Below are 22,782 nucleotides of genomic sequence, written 5' to 3'. Positions count from 1 at the left end.
AGGTGCTACCTGGAGGTGTCCACATGCCTCCTGTGCGTCCGGGTCACTGATGGAACCCGACTTGCGTACATTCCGAACGTGTAGAGCCTGGCTGGCGGAAAATCTGCCAGGCGCTCAAAATATAGGACCCACTGGAGTTTGGAGTTCTCAAAGACGAGAAATCTTTGCCTTCCCAAGCAGATGCCAAGGATCGGCCAGGATCTTGGATCCTCATTTTAGTGTAGAGCTGCAGTGGAGGAGAGGATTTAAAAGCTGATTTAAGAGTGCCTTCTCTCTGTGGAAGTTTTAGTTTGCAACTTAAGGGAATGGGGGAGTGGCTCACAAGACCATCCGAAAAAACTCGGAAGGATTTTTGCCGTAGGGAGCAAAATGTGTGGCCAGAATTTGCACTTCTCCCCTCCTTTGTGAATTTTCTTGATCACAAGGGATACTATTGGGCTCCAAGGAGTCTTGTTTAAACACCTACAGAGTGAGTCGCTGACCCGCTTTCTCCTTACTTGCCGGCAGAATCCCACTGTAGCATCTATTGGAAGAAACTCAAAACTAGGTGAGCTTTCACAATATCAGAACATACAATAGAAATTTAAGGGTAGCCTGACTTACTCTTATGCATGAGGTACAGTTGTTATATTTGTCATATTAATGAACCAAGCACTTATGCAACAGACTTGATATTGATTGTGTTTATTCACAAAACTCCCAAGACTCAGCAAGTCTAAGGTAGCTACAGCAACAGAGCCAATTAAGAAGATGTGGATGTCTTTGTTTTCACTGGAGGTTCTTAATATTATATTCGGCATTTCCTGCTAGCCCTTTCAATATCATAATTTGGTTTTACAGAAGTAGTTTGATGCTAAACATAAGTATAGGATTGAAATGTGGAGGATGGGCTTACCTGTTATGGAAAATTTCTACTCATTAACTAAAGGTGGTCTTCACTATTTATTCTGCAGGTGTTTGCCTGAAAACTTGTGTAAGGAATTTTTTTTTTTTTTTCATTGAATTCTGTTTAGTCTCACTTAGGGAAGCTGGCTATTCAGAGAGAATAATCTGAGTTTGATCTCTGTAAAATGAAAGCTTACTCTCTAATTAAGATGTGTAGTCAGTCCTGTTTTTTCACGTAGTGTTTACTTGGTGATTATAAGAAAAGTATCTGAATCAGGTTTCAGCTTGAAATGCTAGATATTTTGTTTATTCCTTGAAATGTTTGCCTGGGGATTACTTTCTCCTGCCAGCTAGTATTTAGAGATCTTTTTAAGCAAATGAGGTTTGTGAACTACAAAGAACAGAAATGAAGTGTCACATTGGCTTGTTGAAAGGAACTGTATAATGGATGGACAGGAGCTTGTTGAACAAGATTGATTAGGATGGAATTCTGCAGACATCAGACAATTCCCAGGTCACTTTGTCTACATGAAAAGTTGAAAGGGGAAGCTTCATGGAAATGGCTTGAGGGGAAAAGGATGTTATGGATCTTTCAGACTGCTCACATTTCTGTATTTTGAGGGGAGTGCATGGTAGTACTGCAAAGATTGAAGGCAGGAGGAGATGGGGACATCAGAGGATGAGATGGTTGGATGACATCACCGACTCAATGGACATAAGTTTGAGCAAACTCTGGGAGATGGTGAAGGACTGGGAAGCCTAGTGTGGTGCAGTCCATGGGGCTGCAAAGAGTCAGACATGACCTGAGCGAACTGAACAACGACAATACATCTTAAATTGCTTGATACATAAACATTTTTTTCAAACCATGTTTATGTCTGTTATCACCGATTTTGGTCCCTCTTCCATCTTGAAGAAAACAGAATGAACATTATTATCTCCATTTTGCAAAGAGGAGACTGAGTTTCAAGTGATTTGCCCAAGGTAGAGCTGGAAGTCGAAAGCCAACTTTTAAATCTTTAAGTCCAGCTTCTTTTACCAGGAATAGGGTGATGCTCTAGAGTGATACACACTGCTATCTTCTTTTGTCTATATTGCTAAATTGTAGAGAATAAAGCTTGTGGGTTTGATGTGTAGAATTTAGTTGTGGTCTGCAGGAATGGTAAAGCACTTTGCTGGCAGTTGCCAGAGTAACCATCTCGACCTCAGCCTACTTACCTCTTCCTTGTCAGCCTGATGCCTACTTTCCTCCTGTGGGTTACTTTGTGGTTACTCTGTTCTCATCTTTCTTCTACTGTGGTTGAACATGCTACTGAAAGGATCATCTGTCATCCAGTCACTTAATTTATAGTGAAGGATGAGTGGGGTCAGATCATCTTAAAGCCAATAAATCAGGTCAGTAACAGTCACCCAAAAGCACAGGTAAATCAGAGATGGGGTACCTTAATGCTGTGTGCCAGAGCTGGGTTAATAGGGTCAGAGTCTTGATAAGCTCCACTTCAGACCAATGGATCAGTGTTGGCAATGAGAACCTTAACAATTAAAGGAAAGTAAGACAATGACAAATAATCATTAAGGAGCAGGAAAAACACAAAAATGGAGATATTAAGACAAAGAAGGGAGAGAGTTTTCTTCTTCCATTATCAATCAAAGGAAATTACTGTTACTTAATTGGATTTTGAAAGGTGAAGGGGTAATTGGGAAGCAAGTTGACCTGAAGCTCTGAAACTTATTCCTACTGTGATCTCATCTCTTTTTAATGAAATAAAACTCTGAAAAAACGTGAAGTACAGGAGAAATTGAGAATACACAAGTTACTAATGTTATTAAAATCACACATTGAATAAGTAGCCAAAATTGACTAGGCGATAAACAAAACATAAGCCATGTAATGTTATTGAAAATCTTACAGTGTTAAAGAGAGATTCCGAACCTTCTTTTTCACATTCTTAAATGGTTATTCCTGATAACTCAGTTGGTAAAGAATCTGCCTGCAATGCAGGAGACCCCAGTTCGATTCCTGGGTTGGGAAGATTCACTGGAGAAGGGATAGGCTACCCACTTCCTGTATTCTTGGACTTCCCTTGTGGCTCAGCTGGTAAAGAATCCACCTGCACTGCGGGAGACCTGGGTTTGATCCCTGGGTTGGGAAGATGCCCTGGAGACAGGAAAGGCTACCCTCTCCAGTATTCCAGCCTGGAGAAATCCACGGACTGTGTAGTCCATGGGGTCCCAAAGAGTCGGACACGACTGAGTGACTTTCACTTTCAAATGGTTATTTATATTCACTTCACACCACTAAAACTTGAATACCTCTCCCATGCATCTACCATGATTAGCAATTATGTGGCAGAGGAAGCTGAAAGACTAGTGTTTTCATGCACAGAAGGTAACCTTATTTCAGGTGATGAGACTTAACAGATGTGATGATTTGTGCTGGAGAAGCTAAGAGAGGGGCAGGAAGAGAATGGACCAGGCAGTTTTGTGATAACAGTCAGTAAATAGGACATGACCTGGTGGACCATGGATTGGATACCAGGGGTAGGGAAGAAGGAGAGAGCATTCTGGCTAGTGCAGTGCCATGAGCACAAATTAGGAAGCTGAAATGAGCAAGGCACATCAGAGGGCAATATATCCAACTGGCAATGGGTTTGTACTGGGCACTGATGATATGAAGTTATAGATTGGTTGGCAGTTATATGTTTGGGAACATTAAATGATGTGTTTGGGGAAGGTAGAGTTGTAGTTGAAAAGACAGGAAACTTGACTGACAGACATGATTACACAGGTAAGTTAATTAACCTCTGTAAGCTGGTAGTTTTCTCACCAAATAAAAAAAAAGAGAGACAGAGAGAGAGAAGGATAATAATAATGCCTGTATTATTAGATTGTTGTAAAGGATTAAATAAAATAATTTATATAAGACACTTAAAACCTTGGCATCCCTGAATGGTAGCCATGCCATTTTTGATTGATTATTGTCATTTCTTTCCTTAAGACTAAACCATCTAGATTGTATAAAATGGATTGGAGAGGAGAGAATCTGATCAGCATAATAAATTAAGAGGCAGATAAAATAATGACAATCCAGTGTTCCCAACAAGGGACAATTCCAAGAGATATTATGAGGGAAGGACCTGCAGAAATTGTGAATCTAGAATGTGTAGGAGAGAAGAATTCAAGATGACACCACAGTTTAGATAAAGATAGTGTGTTTGAAGTAGCACCCAAGTAACAACCAGGAGACGATGGAAATCAAGGGCAGCTTTTTCCCCAAAACCCCACCCCAGGTATTTATGGTATTTGTGTTTATCCTGCGAAAGGAAAATATCAGGCGGATTGTCACCAGTTGTTTTTTTTTTTTTTGGCATTCTCTACAGGCCTCCTGTGTCTTGAGTACCCTTAGAGCAGTGCTCATGTTCCTTATATATTATACATGAAACTCAATTTGCTTTGGAAAAATTAGCTTTGTCACTGATGAAATGATTGAACACACTGGTTCCCTTTTGTGTCTGTGTTTCGGTAACACTGAACAGCCGCATACTGTTTAGTTGGAAAACTATTGACCAAATGTTTGAAAACACCTGGTTAGTAAGTCTAACAAGATGGTTAAAGCTGTATTTTTTTATGTTGTCTTTCATTTGTCTTTGAAACTTGAATATGCCTAGACTTGACAAAGAGATTCTGGACTGTATCTATTTAAGATCGTTGAAGATAATGCTTGACAGAACAGCTTATCTGCTCACTGGTGGCAGAAATGCAGTAAATTGTTCAGAGGACTGCCAAGCCATTAGGATACCTTGATAGCGAATGACAGACAAAGTGCTATGACTGGCTCAGAAAAGGATGCTTTTTAAGCTATTAGAAGCTAATATCCACTATTAGTGTGCAACTGGGTTAGAGTTCATGTATGTGAATTAATTTGCACTGATGGATAGAGTGAAAAGAGAGGAGCCTCCAAAGTCACAGTGTAAAAGGAAAAGTCAGAGAAATCTTTTGTTTTATTTGTTAAATATTATGATATTTGAGTTAATTTAAAATAATTAAGACATAATTTCTAATAAGCAGTGAAATCTCTCTCTCCTTCAGCAAAGCGGGCTATAGACATTGATTTGTTTGTTCAGCCAGTATTTACTAAGCATTTCCTCTGTGCCAGGCGCTTTGCCAGGGAACGGAGACAATGTCGAGGAAAAAAAGAAAGACCTATAGCCTTTAAAATGTCATTACAGATGGTTACTTAGGTTTGGAAATATTGTCGCTGAATTGACAACAGTCAGTCTTTCCTTATTTATTCTCTGCCCTCATGCAGCTCCCAGTGAAGGACTCCAAACTCATGGGAGTGGCTATGTGAACCTGTGCTATGCTTGGAAAGACAGAGAAAGATCTGGAACTTGAAGGTCATCTACCAATTTATCTGAGTTGCAGATGTGTTCCCTACTGCCATTCCAACAGGCTGTCTTTTCTGGCCCTCTTAAAGTTCAGGCGTCACTTTGAATAGTAGGGAGAAGGAGCATATGGCTGCAATACACAGACATAGAATAGGCGTGCAGTTCACCCCACTTTTTCCTGTTGTAATTGAATTTAGAAAGCAGGTGGCTGACACTTAATAACAGAAGGAAGGTCTTTCAGAGCCATGGCAGAATTCCCTTCACACAAAAGTTCTAAAGCTGAGGTCTAGATGAAAATGAAACCTTGAAGGAAAAATCTGTTTTGGAAAGGCAGTAGAGATTATATTACATCTTTTTTGTTTGTCCCTTCTACCCTCCAAATCTGATTTGTTCATAAAATTCTCCTCTCAGTCCACATGACTGCAGAACATATGAATAAAATGTGAAGCACTCATACAATCATTTGGGTGCCCTGCTTTCTTGATGACAAAGTTGTCGGACTATGAAAACATTTGCATTTTTCTTGTGTGTTTTATAGATAAAATAAGAAAATGGAATCGTGGAGGTAGAGGGATTTCAAAGATTATTTTTTTTTAACTCCTTGTTCTGTCAAAGGAGAGACTGAGGGTATTTGTCTAGTGTCACATGGCATGTTTTTATCAACAATAAAGCTATGATTCATTTTTCTCATGCCAGTCTATGTCCTTCTAAACTCTGCTGCTGGGAATTCCCTGGTGATCCAGTGGTTAGGACTCCGTGCTTTGTTGATCGCAGGAGGTACAGGTTCGATCCCTAGTCAGAGAACCAAGTAAGGTCCCACACGCTGTGCCATGGAGACCCAGCTTTTAGGCCACATTGTCAGTCTCCTGACGTAATATTTCATTGAATTGAAAAAATATTTGTTTAGAAAAGAGCAGATCTCTGAACAGGTCACAAATGAACCAGAGAGTTCTATAGCTTTTATGTATCTTTGACTATATAATTAAAGTTCAGCCTGTATGTTCAGAAATCAAAGGTGTAGTGTCATCAGCTCTGAGCACTCTTGTTTTACAGCTATCATATGTTTTTGTTTTAAGGAAGGAAAATAGAGGCTGCAGGCCAAATACTGCTACCAGTCCTGCTACCTGGCTATGAACTGGGCTGCATTATGGCTCATCTGAAGTATGGGGATAACTAATTCCCAGAATATTCACATGCTATTCCCTCTTTTTAAAATATCTTTCCCAGATTCTTTCCTTTTAAAACAATGTGTTTAAACAATGTATGCTACCTGTATGTAATTTAATGTTTTAATATAAGTGCTTCAACCCCTCATCCTACAGATGAGGAGATTTAGCATCCCCTTCACTATCTGAAGATTCTTGGGTGGGGTGGCTTACATTTCTTCTAGTCATCTCTGGATTCAGTTTTCTTCTGCTTCTAAATTTATGGTCTCTGATATGCTGTTCCTTTTTTGCACATGGCATCTCATGGCATCTTTCCATTCCTATATTCTCCCAAAGTAATTTTTTTGGGTAAAAAATTATTGGTGGCAATAAATATTTATGGTCTCATCCCAGGTCTGTGTACTAGGAACTTGGCAGTAGCTTAGTTGAGTGGTTTTGACTCCAGGTCTCTCAAGAAGTTGCAGTCAAGATGGCAGCTGAGGCTGAAGGCATCTGAAGGCTTGACTGGGGCTGGAGAGGTTGCTTGCAAGATCATTCACTCATGTGGGTGCTGGTAGTTCAGCAAGAGGCCTCAGCTCTGAATCCATGGATTCCTCTTTCCTCATGTAGATAAATTCAACCTTCTTTTTCTCTTCAGCTATCTAGATCTTGCCCTTAGCGCTTGACCTTTTCTGTCTCAACGGGGCCTGGAAGGCTAACTGGATTAACATGTGGAAGGTTCAGACTTCTTAAGGGAAGAAGACCCTAGGAAAATATAAATTTTTACATTTTGTGTGTGCACATCATAAGCTTAATTAACCCTGATAGTTTAATGATTAGACATAGGAGAAAGGAAAAGTATAACTTTTATAAAGATAAGGTTTTTATTTTTATATTTAGAATTTTCATTCCTAGGTTTAATTTTCTAGAAAAATTGCAGTATCTAAGAACTTTCTGATGATGGGATAGATAAAAAGACCTAAAACCTTTAAGGTTGGGGGGAAATTAGCAGTTTCGATATAATTTTAGTTGTAATGACAGTGTGAGTAGTTTTTTTTTTTTAAATAAATCTTAATCTTACAATAATGTGTATTCAGTAAACATTGATAATTTAAAATGTGTTTTGGTTCTCTGAAAGACCTTTTTTTTCCCCCGCAAAATATGCACTCATTTACATTAACTGTTTTACTTTTTATAATTTTTTTGAGACATGAAGATTTTGCCTATAATTTTTATAGTTGTTGCAGAGAAAACAAATGCTTTAAGTATTTTAAAGGTAAATTTTAATTGTGAGTCATTTATACACTTTAAAAACTCTTTAATGAAGCTGGTATTCAGTATTTTATGATGATATTTAGTAAGTTTTAAAATGTACTTAAGAGATTCTGTGAATGTAATATAAATAAATATTAAGGTTTGCTTTTTATTTCCCTAGACGTGTTGCTATTTCTGCAGTCATTTGACTCTATGATTAATAGAAGAATTGGGAAGAATATTGCAAATGTGATTTCAAGGGTAGTTTATTTCAAGTAGATATTTAAAAAACAATGAACTTAGTACTTGAACTATGTGTACCCTTTGCTAGAGAGCTGCAAGTTAAATCAGCTGAAAATTCAATAGGGAAAAATGAACTGGGTTATCCAAGTCTCGAAGGTACAAAGAAATAGAACATTCTTCTCCTGTGTAGTGTCTCTGAACAGAAGTCAAGGAGATTATTTTACTTATGGCTTAATTTAAAGGGGCTTATTTGCAACATGTATTTATATGATGGTTTGATATGCTTTATTTTTCTGCAGGACTCAATTACTGGAATTGTCAACTCGACCAATTTACGTGCACATTTCTCTTCCACTATGAGCAGACCAATTGTATTACACATTTATCTGGCTTTCTGTAGCCTTCTACTTCTCAACTTTGCTATACAATGCCTGGCTTTCCCCAACGTGGAAAGAAGGGAGATGGTACTTCTTCATGCAGAAAAAGGACATTCTGAGAGGCTAAACGCAGATGACCTAGAAAATGACTCTGTTACTTCAAAGTACACTCCGGTCTCTGGAGATCCAATGATAGTGTTAGCCGGATCATCAACAATGTCTTTAAATAAAGTATTCCCTAGTAACAAAGAAACCCCTCCTGTAGGAGCTGGGCTCACGCAGGCTGATGGTTCTAACATTTACACTGCTACTGAGCCAGAGGTCCCAGCAAGAGAAGTGTTCGGTTCTAGCCAGCCAGAGAGAATGTCTCCCCAAAGCCAACCTTCCAAGGCCACGTTAACCAACCCTGTCATGCCAACTGCTTCTCTGAATATTGATGAAAGGGAGGAATCCTCCCGTGGTACCATCATTCAGCCCACTGTGGAAGGAACCACTGAAGCCATACAAGGTTTTCTGAGCTATGTGGATGATCAGTTGTTTGCAACTGAAAGCCCGGAAGGACTTAGTCTGGGGCATTCACCTTTATCCCCTGTGAATACTAAAGAAATGCTAACCACCAGTCCAAGGACTGAGAAATTTGAAGCAAACCCAGAACATAAGACCACTTCTTTTCCTGGCTCTAAGCTCACAGCAGGCACTGAGTCTTCCCAGATGACAGCTGATAATACCCAGGCTACTGCCGCCACTGAGCCCCGGCTTCCAACCTCGGAGTCCATCCTGAGTGTTGAACCAGAAGCTGACAGCCTGCTCGGAACCCCAGCAGTCACGATGAGTGTCAGCACAGCTGTTGCAGCTGCTCCTGTCGTAAGTGATGAGTGGGATGACACCAAATTAGACAGTGCAAGCCAGATAAAGACCCCAGAGCTTGGAGACAGTCCAGAGACACAGGCGAGACTGGAAATATCTCAGACAACCCAAGCAACCGATGTCAGTCTGGAAGGCATGGAAGGGGGCGAAGCTTTGACAGAGGCTGCAGATGTGAGTCTGAAGCTGCCTGAAATGGAAACACACATGGAGACCACCCTGCCAATGGCACGTGGGGGTGAGAGAGCATCTGATCGGAGTTCCTTTACTCCCACAAGTCCAATGGGAGATCCGAAAGTCTCTGTCATGAACCTGGTCCAGGATGCTGCGGACTTTGTGGAATCCACCAAGGAGAACAGTGCCGTGTTTTTAGAGACCACTGTTTCCATCTCCGAAAATGAGTCTGAGGTGCATCAACCATTGGGAAATAGATTTAAAGGTAAAAGAGAGAAAAGTAAGCTTTGTTTAACTTGGAGTGTTTCTGTTTGATTTTTTTAAAATTGAGATATAATTGAAACATAGCATGGTATTAAGTTTTAGGTGGTTTATGTTTTTTTAAGTGACAATTTAGAAGTAAATTAAGTTTTAAAGAAAAATAAAAGTAAATAGATAAAAATACATTTTGTATAAATGTTTTTGTATAAAATACATTCAGCTATAACACCTGTATGTAAACCAGTGGTGTTTAACGGAATAATTTGTCATTCCCCCACCCCCATAATTTGACTTACATACAGCATGAAGTGATCACCACAGTAAGTTTAGTGAACATCCATCATCTCATATAGATACAAAACTAAATAAATAGAAAAACTTTTTTTCCTTGCGATGAGAGTTTTCAGGATTTACTCTCTTAATTTTCATATATAACATATGGCAGTATTCACCCTATCTGTCATGTTGAACATCTCTAGTACTTATTTGTACCTTTTGATCACCTTCATACAATTCCCCCTTCCACCACTCCCTGCCACAAATCTGATAATTTTTACCACAAATCTGATCTCTTTTTCTATGGGTGTTTGTTTTGTTTTTGAAGTACAACTGACTTACAATACTGTGTTAGTTCCTAGTGATTTGATATTTTGTACGTTACAAAATGATCACCATGGTAAGTCTAGTTACCACTTGTAACCATACAAAGATGTTACATATATATTGACTGTATTCCCTACAGTTTACATTTCATATCCTTGACTTATTTATTTTGCAGCTGGAAGTTTGTACCTCTTAATCTCCATTACCTATTTCTGGAGACACTTTGGGTTGTCACAACAGAGGGCATCTAGTAGGTAGAGGCCAAGATGCTGTGAACATCCTACAGAGCAAAGCACAGCCCCCACCCAGCAAAGGTTTATTGGAGCCAAAGTGTCAGTAGCTCTGAGAAACCCTGATATAGATTAATATTTTTCAAATCTTTTATTATGAAAATGTATAAATATATATAAGAAAATGTGAAAAAGATAGCTATGTGTTTAAATGGTATAATCAACAATGTCAGATACTTATTTACACATTGTTGTAAAAAATACTCACATCCCTGATACTACCAAAAAGCCTTAGGTAAATATTTATCTCATAGTATTAACTATATAAGTTCTTTGACTTTGTTTTCCCAAAAAGAAACTCATCTAGAAATAAGGGGGAAAACCCCCCACAATACAGATAAATCCTCTCTGCTGGTTTGATTCTGTGCTTTCTACTTCCTCTTGGCCTCTACATCTGTGAATGTTATGAGATGTCAGTCCTTGCATTTGTTGGTGATAAATGATGTTTTTCTTTGATTGTGTGTGGTTGGTCAGACAACAGCATGGGGAAGGAAGAACTTAGTGTAATGGGCATATGTTCATTCCAAATTGTTTTGGAATATGTACAGCTGTCACTTCAGCTAAGTAGTCTAATTAATGGAAAATATCAAATTAGTAACATGTTTTATAAAGTGTTTTGGAGATTGAATTAAAGTGATAAAAAATTGAATTTTACATATCCAATCTATTTTTTTAAAGACTGTAAGACCTAGTATACTGGAAGTTTTCATAGAAGCTTCCCAAAACTATTTTGTAAGTTGGTTTTTAAATTTCATTTGAAAAGTTTGGTCCAAATGACCAAGATGATATTAGATATGACCAAACAAGAAGTTTACTTCAGCTCTCCATAATACTTGAAGATATTCCTGGAGCATTAAATCACATAGTCCCAGATAATTTACTGCACAATTGAATCCATGATTATTATATACTAGATTTGCCTTAGCTTCTACTAATGTAACTTAAAAAGAAAATAAATTTGACAGTTATCTGATTTTTTAAAAAAATTACTGAATATGCTCCTTACTTAGTCATAATTGCCTCACTTAACTACAGTATTTTAATAGGCAGCTTCTTTTTATTTCTAGTACATAGGACAATATACGGCACATAGTAGGTACTCAATAAGTATCTCTTTGTTGAATGAGTAAATGAAGATAGAGAACCATCCAGACTAGGATTATACAATCTGCCTGCCTGCCTTGTCCAAATTAATCAAAAAGCTTCTAAGTATTCTTGGTAGAGAGAGAGAGAGGGGAATGTCAAATAATTACTTTCAATTTTTACTTTTTTGGTTGTTTTGTAGTATTAAAAATAATGTGAAAAATTGAGATTATTGAATGACAGTAGTGAGAGAATAGTCAAAAAGTTTGTCTGCCCATTTCCTGGTGATTACAAGTACTTTTCAGAAGTCAGCCACTCAAGGCCCAGGGACTACTTAGTACATTCTCTTCTTCAGGGAACACAATGATTTCTTGGAGTTTTTGGGTATTATGAATTGATGAGGATCCTGGGGTGAGAGTCAGTCCTCTGATTCATCTGCTTCTTCAGCTGTTCACTTGGCGATCAGGTTTTGGGGACTTCCCTGGTGGTCCAGTGGTTGAGATTCCATACTTCCACTGCAGGGGGCGTGGGTTTGATCCCCGGTTGGGGAACTAAGATCCCACATGCCGTGTGGCATGGCCAAAAAAAATGATCAGGTTTTAAAAGTAATCTATAATAATTATTTTATAATTTTTTTTTCTATAGGAACTGGAAAGAATGAGAGATGTGGAGAAATTTTGAATGTAACTTTAAAAATTCCCATTACTATTTCTAGCTCTAACTGTCTTTAACAGCAGTCTCTTATTTAAGTGCTATGCCCTTTTTATATTTCTTACTGTTCCGTGAAACTGTGACCATAGAGTGAACGTTTATTTTGACATACTTTTTCTTTAGAAGTGTTCATTACGCTTTCAAAAATGAGGGCAACATGGAGAATGCATGCTGCTTTAAATGGTAAAACTATGTATTATCTTTTTATGGCAAATAGAGCATTGTCCTAGGTGCTGAAGATACTAGTATTATTTCAGAAAAAAAGAAAAAACTTAAATAGTGGCACAAAGAGCAAATATGAAGCACATGTAAAGTTGTCTTATAGCCAGGTATATCAGTCCTTCAAATATAAAAATCTCCAGTTCAAAGAAAAAGTAGCCTAAACTTATTGGAGACCAAGAAATGGAAATGCTTGTACTAAAAAAAATGTGTACAAACATTATTTTAAAGCAAATAATTTCTGAGGAGACATATTTTTAAGTAATAGGAAGAACAATGATGTCATTAATAAAAACTATGCAAAAACCTTTCAGCTGATTTTAAGAATGCTATTTTTTTATTACATACGGTAATATGCTGAGTATCTAGAATTACTCTTTAAAAAAAGAGAGATGATAAAGTCTTCTAGAAATTATGTTTTCTTAGTGGCTCAGTATTTGAAATTTCCAACATAACCTCTCCCTAAGAAGGGGACAAATATTAACCCTTATAAATGTCTATAATCTAAATAACTATAAATAGGCTTTAATAATGTATTTGGCGGGATTATAATGTTGTAAAGAAAGTGGACCTGCGATAGATACATCCTACCCCACAGGTGTATTTCATTCCTTTTCATGTTGAAAAGCAAATGCAGATCTTCTACACAGGCCACTCTAAGTTGTTCCTTGGGCAATGGGAAGATTTCCTTTCTCATGGCTGAATAATGTCCTGTGTGTGTGTGTGTGTATCTCGTTTATCCATTCATCTGTTGAGGGATAAGTGCAGTTAGCACAGTGGTTAAGAGGGCTAGCTATGTAAACTTAGCCAGGTTCCTTAGCTTCTCTACACCTAAGTCATTTGTAAAATGAGGTAATACTAGCTGACATTTATTGAATACTTACCAAGCACTGGGTGTGTACTAAAGTGTTTTACACGTGTTATCTAATTTAATTTTGGTAAAAACTTATGGGGTAGATACTATTATTATTTCCAGTTTACAACTTAAGGAAACTCAAGGTCCAGAAATGTTAAGTAATTCATTCAGAGTCACACAGATAGAAGATGGCTGAATCTGAATTGATACTCAGGCAAATTGGCTCTGGAGCCTGTGTTCTTGGCCACTATGATACATGGCTTCCATGGAATGATATTAATACCTCCCTCCTCTTACGTATGGAAGGATAAGATAATGCTTATCATGTGCTTAGCAGTATGTGTGTATGGCACATAATAGAAACTCAGTTAACATTAGTTATTGTAACTAGTAATTCCTTTAATTCAAAATGCCAACTTCCTGTTCCCTTCAGGGATGCACATGTGAATATTAATATATATAAATGCTTCTGAGAATTTTTGAACTTAGTTCTGTATAATGTTTCCAAATAAACTGATTGTGTTGATATTCATAAAGGAAAACTTACCTGTTGATTTCTTGTTTTAAATTTTATTTTATGTGTTTTGTATTATTGTCTACTTTTGTTTACTGGCAGTTCATTTCTGAGCCATCCCTCTGCCTTCTCATTCCCTGAAATGACAGTCTGCTTTTCTTTAAATTATTATAGAGAGACTTTTTCAGGTGTAGGGATTTAGTCTATTTAAAAGTGTTGTTTCTTCCCTTTTAAGACATCGTCACTCAAGAGATGACAACAGCTGTTCAAGCAGCAGAAGCCGCTGTGTCTTTGGTGACACAGGATCAGCAGGTTTCTCCCCTCGAGGTCACCAGAGGCGAGGACGAGACGGAGGGAGGGAGGGAGTTGCCCTCTGCCACAGCGGATGCTCCTCGTGTTACTCAGCTGTCGAGAAGATGGGAGCCTCTGGCCACTGTGGTTTCAACGACACCCATCCCTGTGTCTTTCGAAGTTACTCCTGCTGTGGAAGGTCTGTAACCGAGGGAACTGAACTCAGCGTTTTGGAGGTGGATCTTTTCTGAGTGGATAAGGAATAGAATGAGTGAGGCAAATGGCCTGGGGGTGAGACTAGCAAGGACCTGGGGGTGAAACCAGCAAGAACCTGGGGAATGAAACCAGAAAAGACTTGGGTTTGTATCCCAGCATTGGCCCTCACTAGTATTGTGGCTTCAAGAAAGTTTCTTAATGTCTCCAAGCCTTGGTTTGTTCATCTTTAAATAAATAATGCCTACCTGTCTTATAGGTTATTTTCAGAGTTTTAACAAATGTATACAGAGAACTTTTTATTAATGTATAAGAGACCCTCAGAAGCTCTGAGGTCTTAGGGACAGTGAAGTTTTTGAATCTGAGTGATCATCAGAATCACCTGAGAATTACAAAAATTATTATTATTATTATTTAGTTATTATTTTTGGGCTTCCTGTCTGTTTCATCAGTGGCCTAAGGATTGGATTGGCAAAAAAGTTTGTTTGGGTTTTTCTATAACATCGTATAAAAACCCGAGCAAACTTTTTGGCCAGCTCAGTAAATCCTACTTTTGTTTATTACCTGAGTTATCTTTGACAATGTAATAAATACCTTCTAATCCTGCATGCCTGCCTCTCTCCCCACAAAACCGCTAGGATCTTATCAGTAACCTACAGGCAATCCCGTGATCCTTCCTGTCTAAACCCCTTCCTCCTCTGTTAACCATTAACCTGGATTTTCATTTCCTTGGCTTCCTTTTCATTTCATTGTGTCTGGATGTACTCCTGATATTACACGTTTAAAAGTTTTAGCTTTTTTACTTTATAAAAACAGTATTGTGCTGTTTTTATCAAAAGGATAGCCTTTTGGGGACTTACTTTGTTTTCTACTTGCTGTTCTATAGCTACTATTTATTTACTGTGTTTCTTTTGGTTTGACTGCTTGTAATATTGCGCTATGAAAATATATCACAGTTTATTTCTTCATCTAGTCTTTTCTAGTGATTTGCATTTGGGTCGTTTGCAGGTATGGCTATTGTGAACACGGCTGGCATGAATATTCTTTTACATACTCTTCATTGCATGTGTGTAGGAGATTCTCTTGGGTGTATATTTAGGAATAGGGCATATGAATATTTGACTTTAGGAGGCAATGCCTCACTGCTTTCCAAAATGATTGCTTCCAATTATACTGCCATCAGCAATGTATATGATAATCTGTGGACCCATATCCTGGAAGCTTTCACAAATGGTTTCTGAGGCTTCATCACCAAGGAGGTTCTGATTCAGTTAAGTTAGGATATGTAGAAAGCATGAAAATCAACATTTCAAAATTACCTCAAAAGATTATGATGATCAACCAGGCTTGGAAAAATGCTGCTATTCTAGAGCCTCTAGGTTTGGGGATACCTGGGGCTAATTTGGCTGCTTTAAATTGAGCATATTCCAGACACAGATCTAAACTTTTACTCTTTGACTTGACTTTTGAAAGTTATCTTCTCATGCTAACTCACTTCAGTTGTGTCCAACTCTCTGTGACCCCGTGGACTGTAGCCCGCCAGGCTCCTCTGTCCTTATGATTCTCCAGGCAAGAATACTGGAGTGGGTTGCCATGTTCTCTCCTCCAGGGAATCTTCCCAACCCAGGGATTGAACCTATGTCTTATGTCTTCTGCATTGGCAGGCAGGTTCTTTACGTCACCAAAGTCATCTTTGGTGTATATTTAAATAAATTTTGTTAAATATTTATCTTTAGTAATAGATTATATTGTTGTTGTTCAGTCGCTAAGTTGTGTCCAGCTCATTTGGGACCCTATGGGCTGTAGCCTACCAGGCTTCTCTGTGCATAGGGTTTCCCAGGCAAGAATACTGGAGTGGGTTACCCTTCTCTTCTGCAGGGGATCTTCCCAACCCAAAGATCAAACCTGCGTCTCCTGCTTGGCAGATGCATTCTTTACCGCTAAGCCACCAGGGAAGCCCCAATAGGTTATATAAAATCCTACAAAATCCATAATATTGTCAATAGAATAAATGGGAGATTAAAATTTGAAACCGGAGTTCTGATTTGAGGTAGTGTATTTTTCTGGAAGATAAGTATTTGCCTTGGGTAACCGAATCAATGCATTGTGGGAGATGGAACTGGTCTAAGTGCCAAATCTACTGTATATGAGATACTGGTTTCATTAGTCATTTCTTGCTTAAAAAGTAAAAGCGTATATTTAAATATATACATTTCTCATTTGGGTAATGTTTGGTCAAGTCATATCTCTTGTGTTCGGCAGATCTGATGGACACAGTCACAGGGCCGAATGAGGAGTTGTTCACACCAATTTTGGGTTCTCCAGTGACGCCCCCTGGAATAACGGAGGAGGCCCCCAGCACTTCCCCAGCACTTGCTGATCCTGAGGCATCTTCTGAAAGAAGAACTGCGGCTCCATCCTTTAGCTCTGCTAACACAGCTGCCTCCTATGGCCTGGACCAACTTGAATCTGAAGGTATCCATGCTTTGAAGGGGATCTTTTCTAGGACAGATACAGTGAGTCACCGAGGAAATGTTGTTTTTGAGAAAAGATCAAGGAGAAGTGTATTCAGTCTGTAGTGTCAACGAGGGGTCAGTAGACTGTGGCCCAGCCAACCAGGCTGACATCTATTTTTGTATGACAAGCTCAGATTGATCTTTACGTTTTCAAATGATTGGGAAAAAAAAAAAAATCAAAAGAAGAATAGTATTTCGTGAGATGTAAAAGTTTTTATAAAATCGAAATTTCAGTGCTCCTAATTATAGCTGTGTTGGAATGCAGCCACATTTGTTCATTTGTGTGTTGTCTGTGGTTATTTATGTGCCAGCGCGGCAGAGCTGAGTAGTTGTGACAGAGACTAACTGCCCACAAAACCCAAAATATTTATGGGATGGCCCTTGCCTGAAAAAACTCACTGACCCCTGCTCTCCATCAGTAACTCTCAATTATGGTTGAATGTTAGAATCACCTTGGGGAGTTTTTAAAGGATTCTAATACCCGAGTCCTTCTCCCAGTGATTCTGATTCAGTTGAGATGAGATCTGGCATCAACATTCCCAAGAGTTTCTTGAGATGATTTCTGTGTGCAGGCTGAGTTGAAAAACTGGTTTAAGTGGAAAACTTGAGTTTCCCCACTGGATTTTCTTAGGCAAAAATTTTAATGTGGATTGTATTTTTATAACAGTGCTCTGGTGGTTAATGCTGGGTCATTTTCCCTTAATTATATCTCTGGGTTAGATATTCCACTTTTTGGAGATGTGCAGTCTTCTCACCTCTTAAGGCTGAGAAATTCATGCCAAATTTTACTTTGCAAGACATTGGCTTTGAGCATGAAAAAGATGTTTGGGGTACAGCTGCACATCCACAAATGAGAAAATGGAGATATAATGAAAGGTCGTTTAATTAATCAGCACTTCGGCAGGTGAACAGCTCCTGGCTAGATTGAAAAATGCCCAGTGATTTGTAAACTAATCTTGGAGATACGTAAGCGCTTGGGCACTAAATTAGCCATGGGTTTGAAGCATTGAAGACATAGGGTGTGCTGTTATTTTATATTTTTTCTACTCTGTAACAGGAAAGGTGGTTCTGCCAGGTTTTCAGCAGGCTCTATTGCAGACTTTCAGGGTAATACTGGTAGTTTTCTGGCAAAGAAACATGACATTTTAGGAGGAATGTGAATTCCATGGTGTGCTGGTTTAAGAAATGGATCAAAGCAAGCTCAGAGGCTAACAGCTCTTGCTTTCCACATTAAGATAAAAGCTTGGAATGTAGACTCATATTAGCTGTCTGCCCTCCTTGGTACCATCTGGAAAGACCAGGTTTCCCCAAATTAACCAGAGTTGCAGATGACAGCTTTCCCGGCAGGGCTCTTTGAATCAGAGGAAAAAAATTGGATTTGTGAATAATCCATACTTGTGAAACTGCAATAATTTTCTAAATTTAGTTGATGATGGAAGTTGTATTGAGATGTGTGAGAATTTTCTTAACTTGCCTAAAATGTCCTGGAGTTTTAGTGCTTTTCTTCTACACGATTCAGTTTCAGCTTCTTTTTGAGAATATATTTTGTCAGTTTTGATCTAAGCTATGATCCTTGTCAAGGCTTTGAAAGACGTTTTTGGTTTAAAAATATTCTTTCTGCTACGTTGTTGGGCTTAAGACAAGATTTTGAATGAGCACACCTTTTCTCCTAAGTAAAAGGGAATGCAGTTTTTGTATTTAATTAGTATGTGTTAATAATGCCATTAGTTTTATGCTGGTCTATCAAACCCTCTGAAAGCAGAAGTGACTATACTTATTTAAATTGATAAATCAATAGATGCCTAGAGGCCTCCATTTTCAATGCATGTTTTTCCACCTTGTCCAGGAATATAAGTGCAGCTTGAGGCTCTGCCTGGGTGAAGCATTTTAATTTTTCCATAGCAATGGACCCAGGGGAGGATAGTTTATTTTTACCTGGAACAGGATCATGTGAGGTAAAGTTGTCTACCTTTCAAATTTGAATCTCTGTGATGTGTTGATAAATGACAGACAATTCTCCAGTTTAAGGTGTATGTTTAGTTATGTTATTAAAAGCTCTCTATATACTTATCTGAATGCTTTCCTTCCCACGTGGGGACAAGAACACTTCTCCAGAGAATGGGGTATTTATCTCAGTGAGATATAATGAGAAACCTGCCCCTTTAGACACCATACACCCAAGAGGCAAAAAATTCTAAGAACTTCCTGAATATTTACCCTTTAAGGGAAAGTCATGGCCCAGATGAACCTAAAAGTTGTTTCTGCTTGGCACTCCATCTTATCTTTTCCTTTATATCACTACAACATGATGACTAAGGGTGTGTATCATTTTCTAGGACCGCTGTAACAGACTACCTCAAATGGGGTGATTTAAACAATAGACATTGTTCTTTTGTGGTTTTGGAGCCTCGAAGCCTGAAATCAAGGTGTAGGCAGGGCTGTGCTCCCTCCAAAGCCTCTGGATGGGGATCATCCTTGCCTCTTCCAGCTTCTGGTCCTTCAGGCATTCCTTGGCTTATGGCAGCAGATCTACAGCTTCTGCCTCCTCCTTCATATCTCCCTCCTTTGTGTTTCTGTGGCCAAATTTCCCTTGTCTTAATAAGGACATCAGCCATTGGGTTAGGACTCACCCTACTAAGTACATCTTAACTTGATTATATCTGCTGGTACACTATTTGCAAATAAGATCATATTCACAAGTGTTTGGAATAGGACTTAAACATATATTCGTACCGGTGGAGTAGAGCTGGGTGCACAATTCAACTTGTAATAGGAGGTCCGCTTCTGAGGAGTTTTCCAGTTGGCTCTGAAGGCAGAACACCCCCTTGAGAGGTATGCAGTGGTAAAGTGGGGAAGTTTGGTGTGTTTTACATTTCTCAAGCATTGAAGAAAGCCTGCTTCTATAAGTGCATACTGCCTTGTGCCTATTTCAATGAGTCTTTTACCTTGTCAGCAAAAATGCAGTTTGATTTTTGAAGGATAATGGTTTATCTTTACTTCTCTGTATTTTTTAAGGGAATAAATGCTTTCAGGATGATAAAAAGTGCATTATACTTATCTCAGGCATAATTCTACTAGGGCTGTGTTCAGCATCTTTGGAATATAAACATGACAAAGTGTTGTAACTTTTAATTCAAAATTGGATAATAGCAAAGCTTCCCAGGTGGTGCTAGTGGTAAAGAATACTCTTGCTAATGCAGGAGACTTAAGAAAGGCAGATTCGATTCCTGGGTCAGGAAGATCCCCTGGAGGAGGGTACGACAACTAACTGTAGTATTCTTGCCTGGATAATCCCACAGACAGAGGAGCCTGGAGGGCTATAGTCCATAGGGTCGCAAAGAGTTGGACGTGACTGAAGCAACTCAGCATACACAGTATATATATGTGTACACACACACACACACACGTATACATATATATATATGCACATATATATACATAAACAATTTTTGAACGTGATCTGTGTTTAGGTTGATAGCATTTTTTGGTTGAATATTAATGCCTTTCTCTGCTCCAAAATGGCAGCTTAAAATTTCTGATTGCTTATGAAAACCTACTTGGAATATTTTCATTTGGGTTAGCTGTTTTTAAAATATTTTGAAACTAATATCAAATGACATAGAAATTTCAATATTTCTTGCCAGAAGAAATTCTACTTTATTTATTTTAGAAATCCAACTGAGGATATCTAAACAAATCAAGCTTATTTGTTGTTGTTCAGTCACTTAGCTGTGTCCTACTCTTTGCAACCCCATGGACTGCAGCATGCAGGCCTCCCTGTCCTTCACTGTGTCCCGGAGTTTGCTCAGACTCATGTCCATTGAGTCAATGACGCCATCCAACCGCCTCATCCTCTGTTGCCCCCTTCTCCTCCTGCCCTCAATCTTTCCTAGCATTAGGGTCTTTTCTAGCTGACAACGAGTTGGCTCTTTGCATCAGGTGACCAAAGTATTGGAGCTTCAGCTTCAGCATCAGTCCTTCCAATGAATATTCAGGGTTGATTTCCTATAGGATTGACTGGTTTGATCTTCCTGCTATCCATGGGACTCTCAAGAGTCTTCACCAACACCACAGTTCAAAAGCATCAATTCTTTGATGCTCAGCCTTCTTCATGGTCCAACTCTCATAACTGTACATGACTACTGGAAAACTTATTTTGCCCTTTCCTATATTTCCACAGAAGATGGAAATTCACCTGTGCTGTAAAACTGTAACAGTATTTCTGTAGGGTGAAGATTGTGGCTTTAATAGTTCGATACTGTTACTCATACCAGGTACTAGGTTTTAAGAACATGTGGGAAATAAGAGAACAAAAATGAAGGTTTCTCAGATGTTGCGATTAAGGTTTTGGTAGTCCTCCCTCACATCCCCAGCACTTCCTCCCATAATGTCCGGAAGCCAGTACCTGGGCTTTCCAGCTAGTGGGCAGTGGGAACCTGCTTGGTGCTCCCCGTGGTGCTGACCGGACAGACTTGGGGCAGGGTAACTCTCCCAAGATGAGCCTGTTAGCTTATGGCTTTTCTGCAAGAGAAGAAACACCAGTGTCTTTGATCTAGAGGATGTGAATTCTTGATTTGACTGGTCCTATTTACTGTCTTTCTACAGTTATAACAGACTGAGTATTAGGACTGTAAAATCCTATGCCCTTATTCCAGACAGTTCCCATTTCCTTATCTGTTTCAACATGCCTGTTTATTACAGAGTTTATAGAACAAACTCATAGTAATTGACGTGCTGGGGAATTATTCCCCCTTTTGTATGTATGATGCATGTTATATGCAAACATATGACATGCTACTTTTAAAAAAATACATGAAGAGGTTTTTAATTCTAGTTTCCAATAGGAAAACCATATTTAATTTTTTAATATCTTGATTAAAAAGTGAGACCAAATATATCACTTAACTTCAATTTTCTCTTTTCTGACAGCTTTTCCCTTGTTTTTTGAAGGTCATTTTGACTGTCCTTATATTTAGGTTTTGAAAGGTTGTATTTTTGATATCTTTTCCCAGCGAGGCAGCACACATGGGGCAGAAGGCTGTCATTGCTCTGTCACTTGTTTGATCTATTTCAGTGACAATCCATTTTCCTCCCTTCATGAATAGTTGTGTGTGCACATCTGTGTGTGTGTGTTTAATTTCATGGATGTTTTTTCCCACAGTCCTCTGAGGGCATTTCCTTCATATATGTGTATATTTGTGACACCTCTTAATTTCCTCTGCTGAGGTGGTAGTGATATTATCTCTCCTTTCTTATCTGGAATTCTCAGTTATGCCTCTGTCCTAGGATTCTCTCTACAATAACATAGGAATTTCAGGAGAAAGTCATATTTGAAAAGCATGCCTTTGTTCAGATGACATATCTTTTGGCAGTGTGGGGGGCCTCATAACTGGTACTGAAATCAACATGCTTAGTTTCGTTCTTTTACTGGTAAATCAGAAATGAATGGGGAAATGCATTCTTTAAGCGGCATTGTGGAGAAGCCTCAGAGATATTTGTCTTTAATAGCTCCATTGAGGATTCTTAAGAGCTCATGTAATTTTTATGAGACAAATGTTTGCTCTTCACCTACACTTTAACTCACAAAATCAATTTTTTTTGGTCTTCCCAGTATGCACTTCTTTTCAGAGAATATTTTCTTATTATTTTCTCAATCCTCAAATAACTTTTCAATTCAGAAGGTAGCTAGAATGGATGAATGAGAAAGTCAAAGAGGAGTCAAAGATCTCATCTCAAGGCCATGTTTATGAAGCCAAGTTTATGTGACTTATCTTTGGGAGCTGCTATGTGGATATAATATTAAAGATCCAGGAAAGTCTTGTAAATCTGAACTGTTCACTGTTACTTGTGATACTGTAGTAAGAGCTTAAGGAGGTTCATGCTGCTTTTCACTCT

The 22,782-nt window shown here is 38.6% G+C and overlaps 1 protein-coding gene across 1 annotated transcript in view; it reads left to right on the top strand.

The window, feature by feature from the left end:
- Positions 1–22,782, top strand: part of ARMH4 (armadillo like helical domain containing 4) — a 143,441-nt gene that overhangs the window by 3,563 nt on the left and 117,096 nt on the right. Inside the window, exons 2-4 of the mRNA XM_065940544.1 lie at positions 8,215–9,595; positions 14,103–14,357; positions 16,634–16,846. Of these exons, the coding sequence (XP_065796616.1) occupies positions 8,272–9,595; positions 14,103–14,357; positions 16,634–16,846 (1,792 nt within the window). The 5' untranslated portion in view covers positions 8,215–8,271. The remainder of the gene's footprint in view (positions 1–8,214; positions 9,596–14,102; positions 14,358–16,633; positions 16,847–22,782) is intronic.

This window comes from Muntiacus reevesi, chromosome 7, assembly GCF_963930625.1.
Source record: "Muntiacus reevesi chromosome 7, mMunRee1.1, whole genome shotgun sequence".
Classification (NCBI taxonomy): Eukaryota; Metazoa; Chordata; class Mammalia; order Artiodactyla; family Cervidae; genus Muntiacus; species Muntiacus reevesi.
Note: the sequence above shows the minus strand (reverse complement) of the source record. Positions and strands in the feature narration are given on the sequence as shown.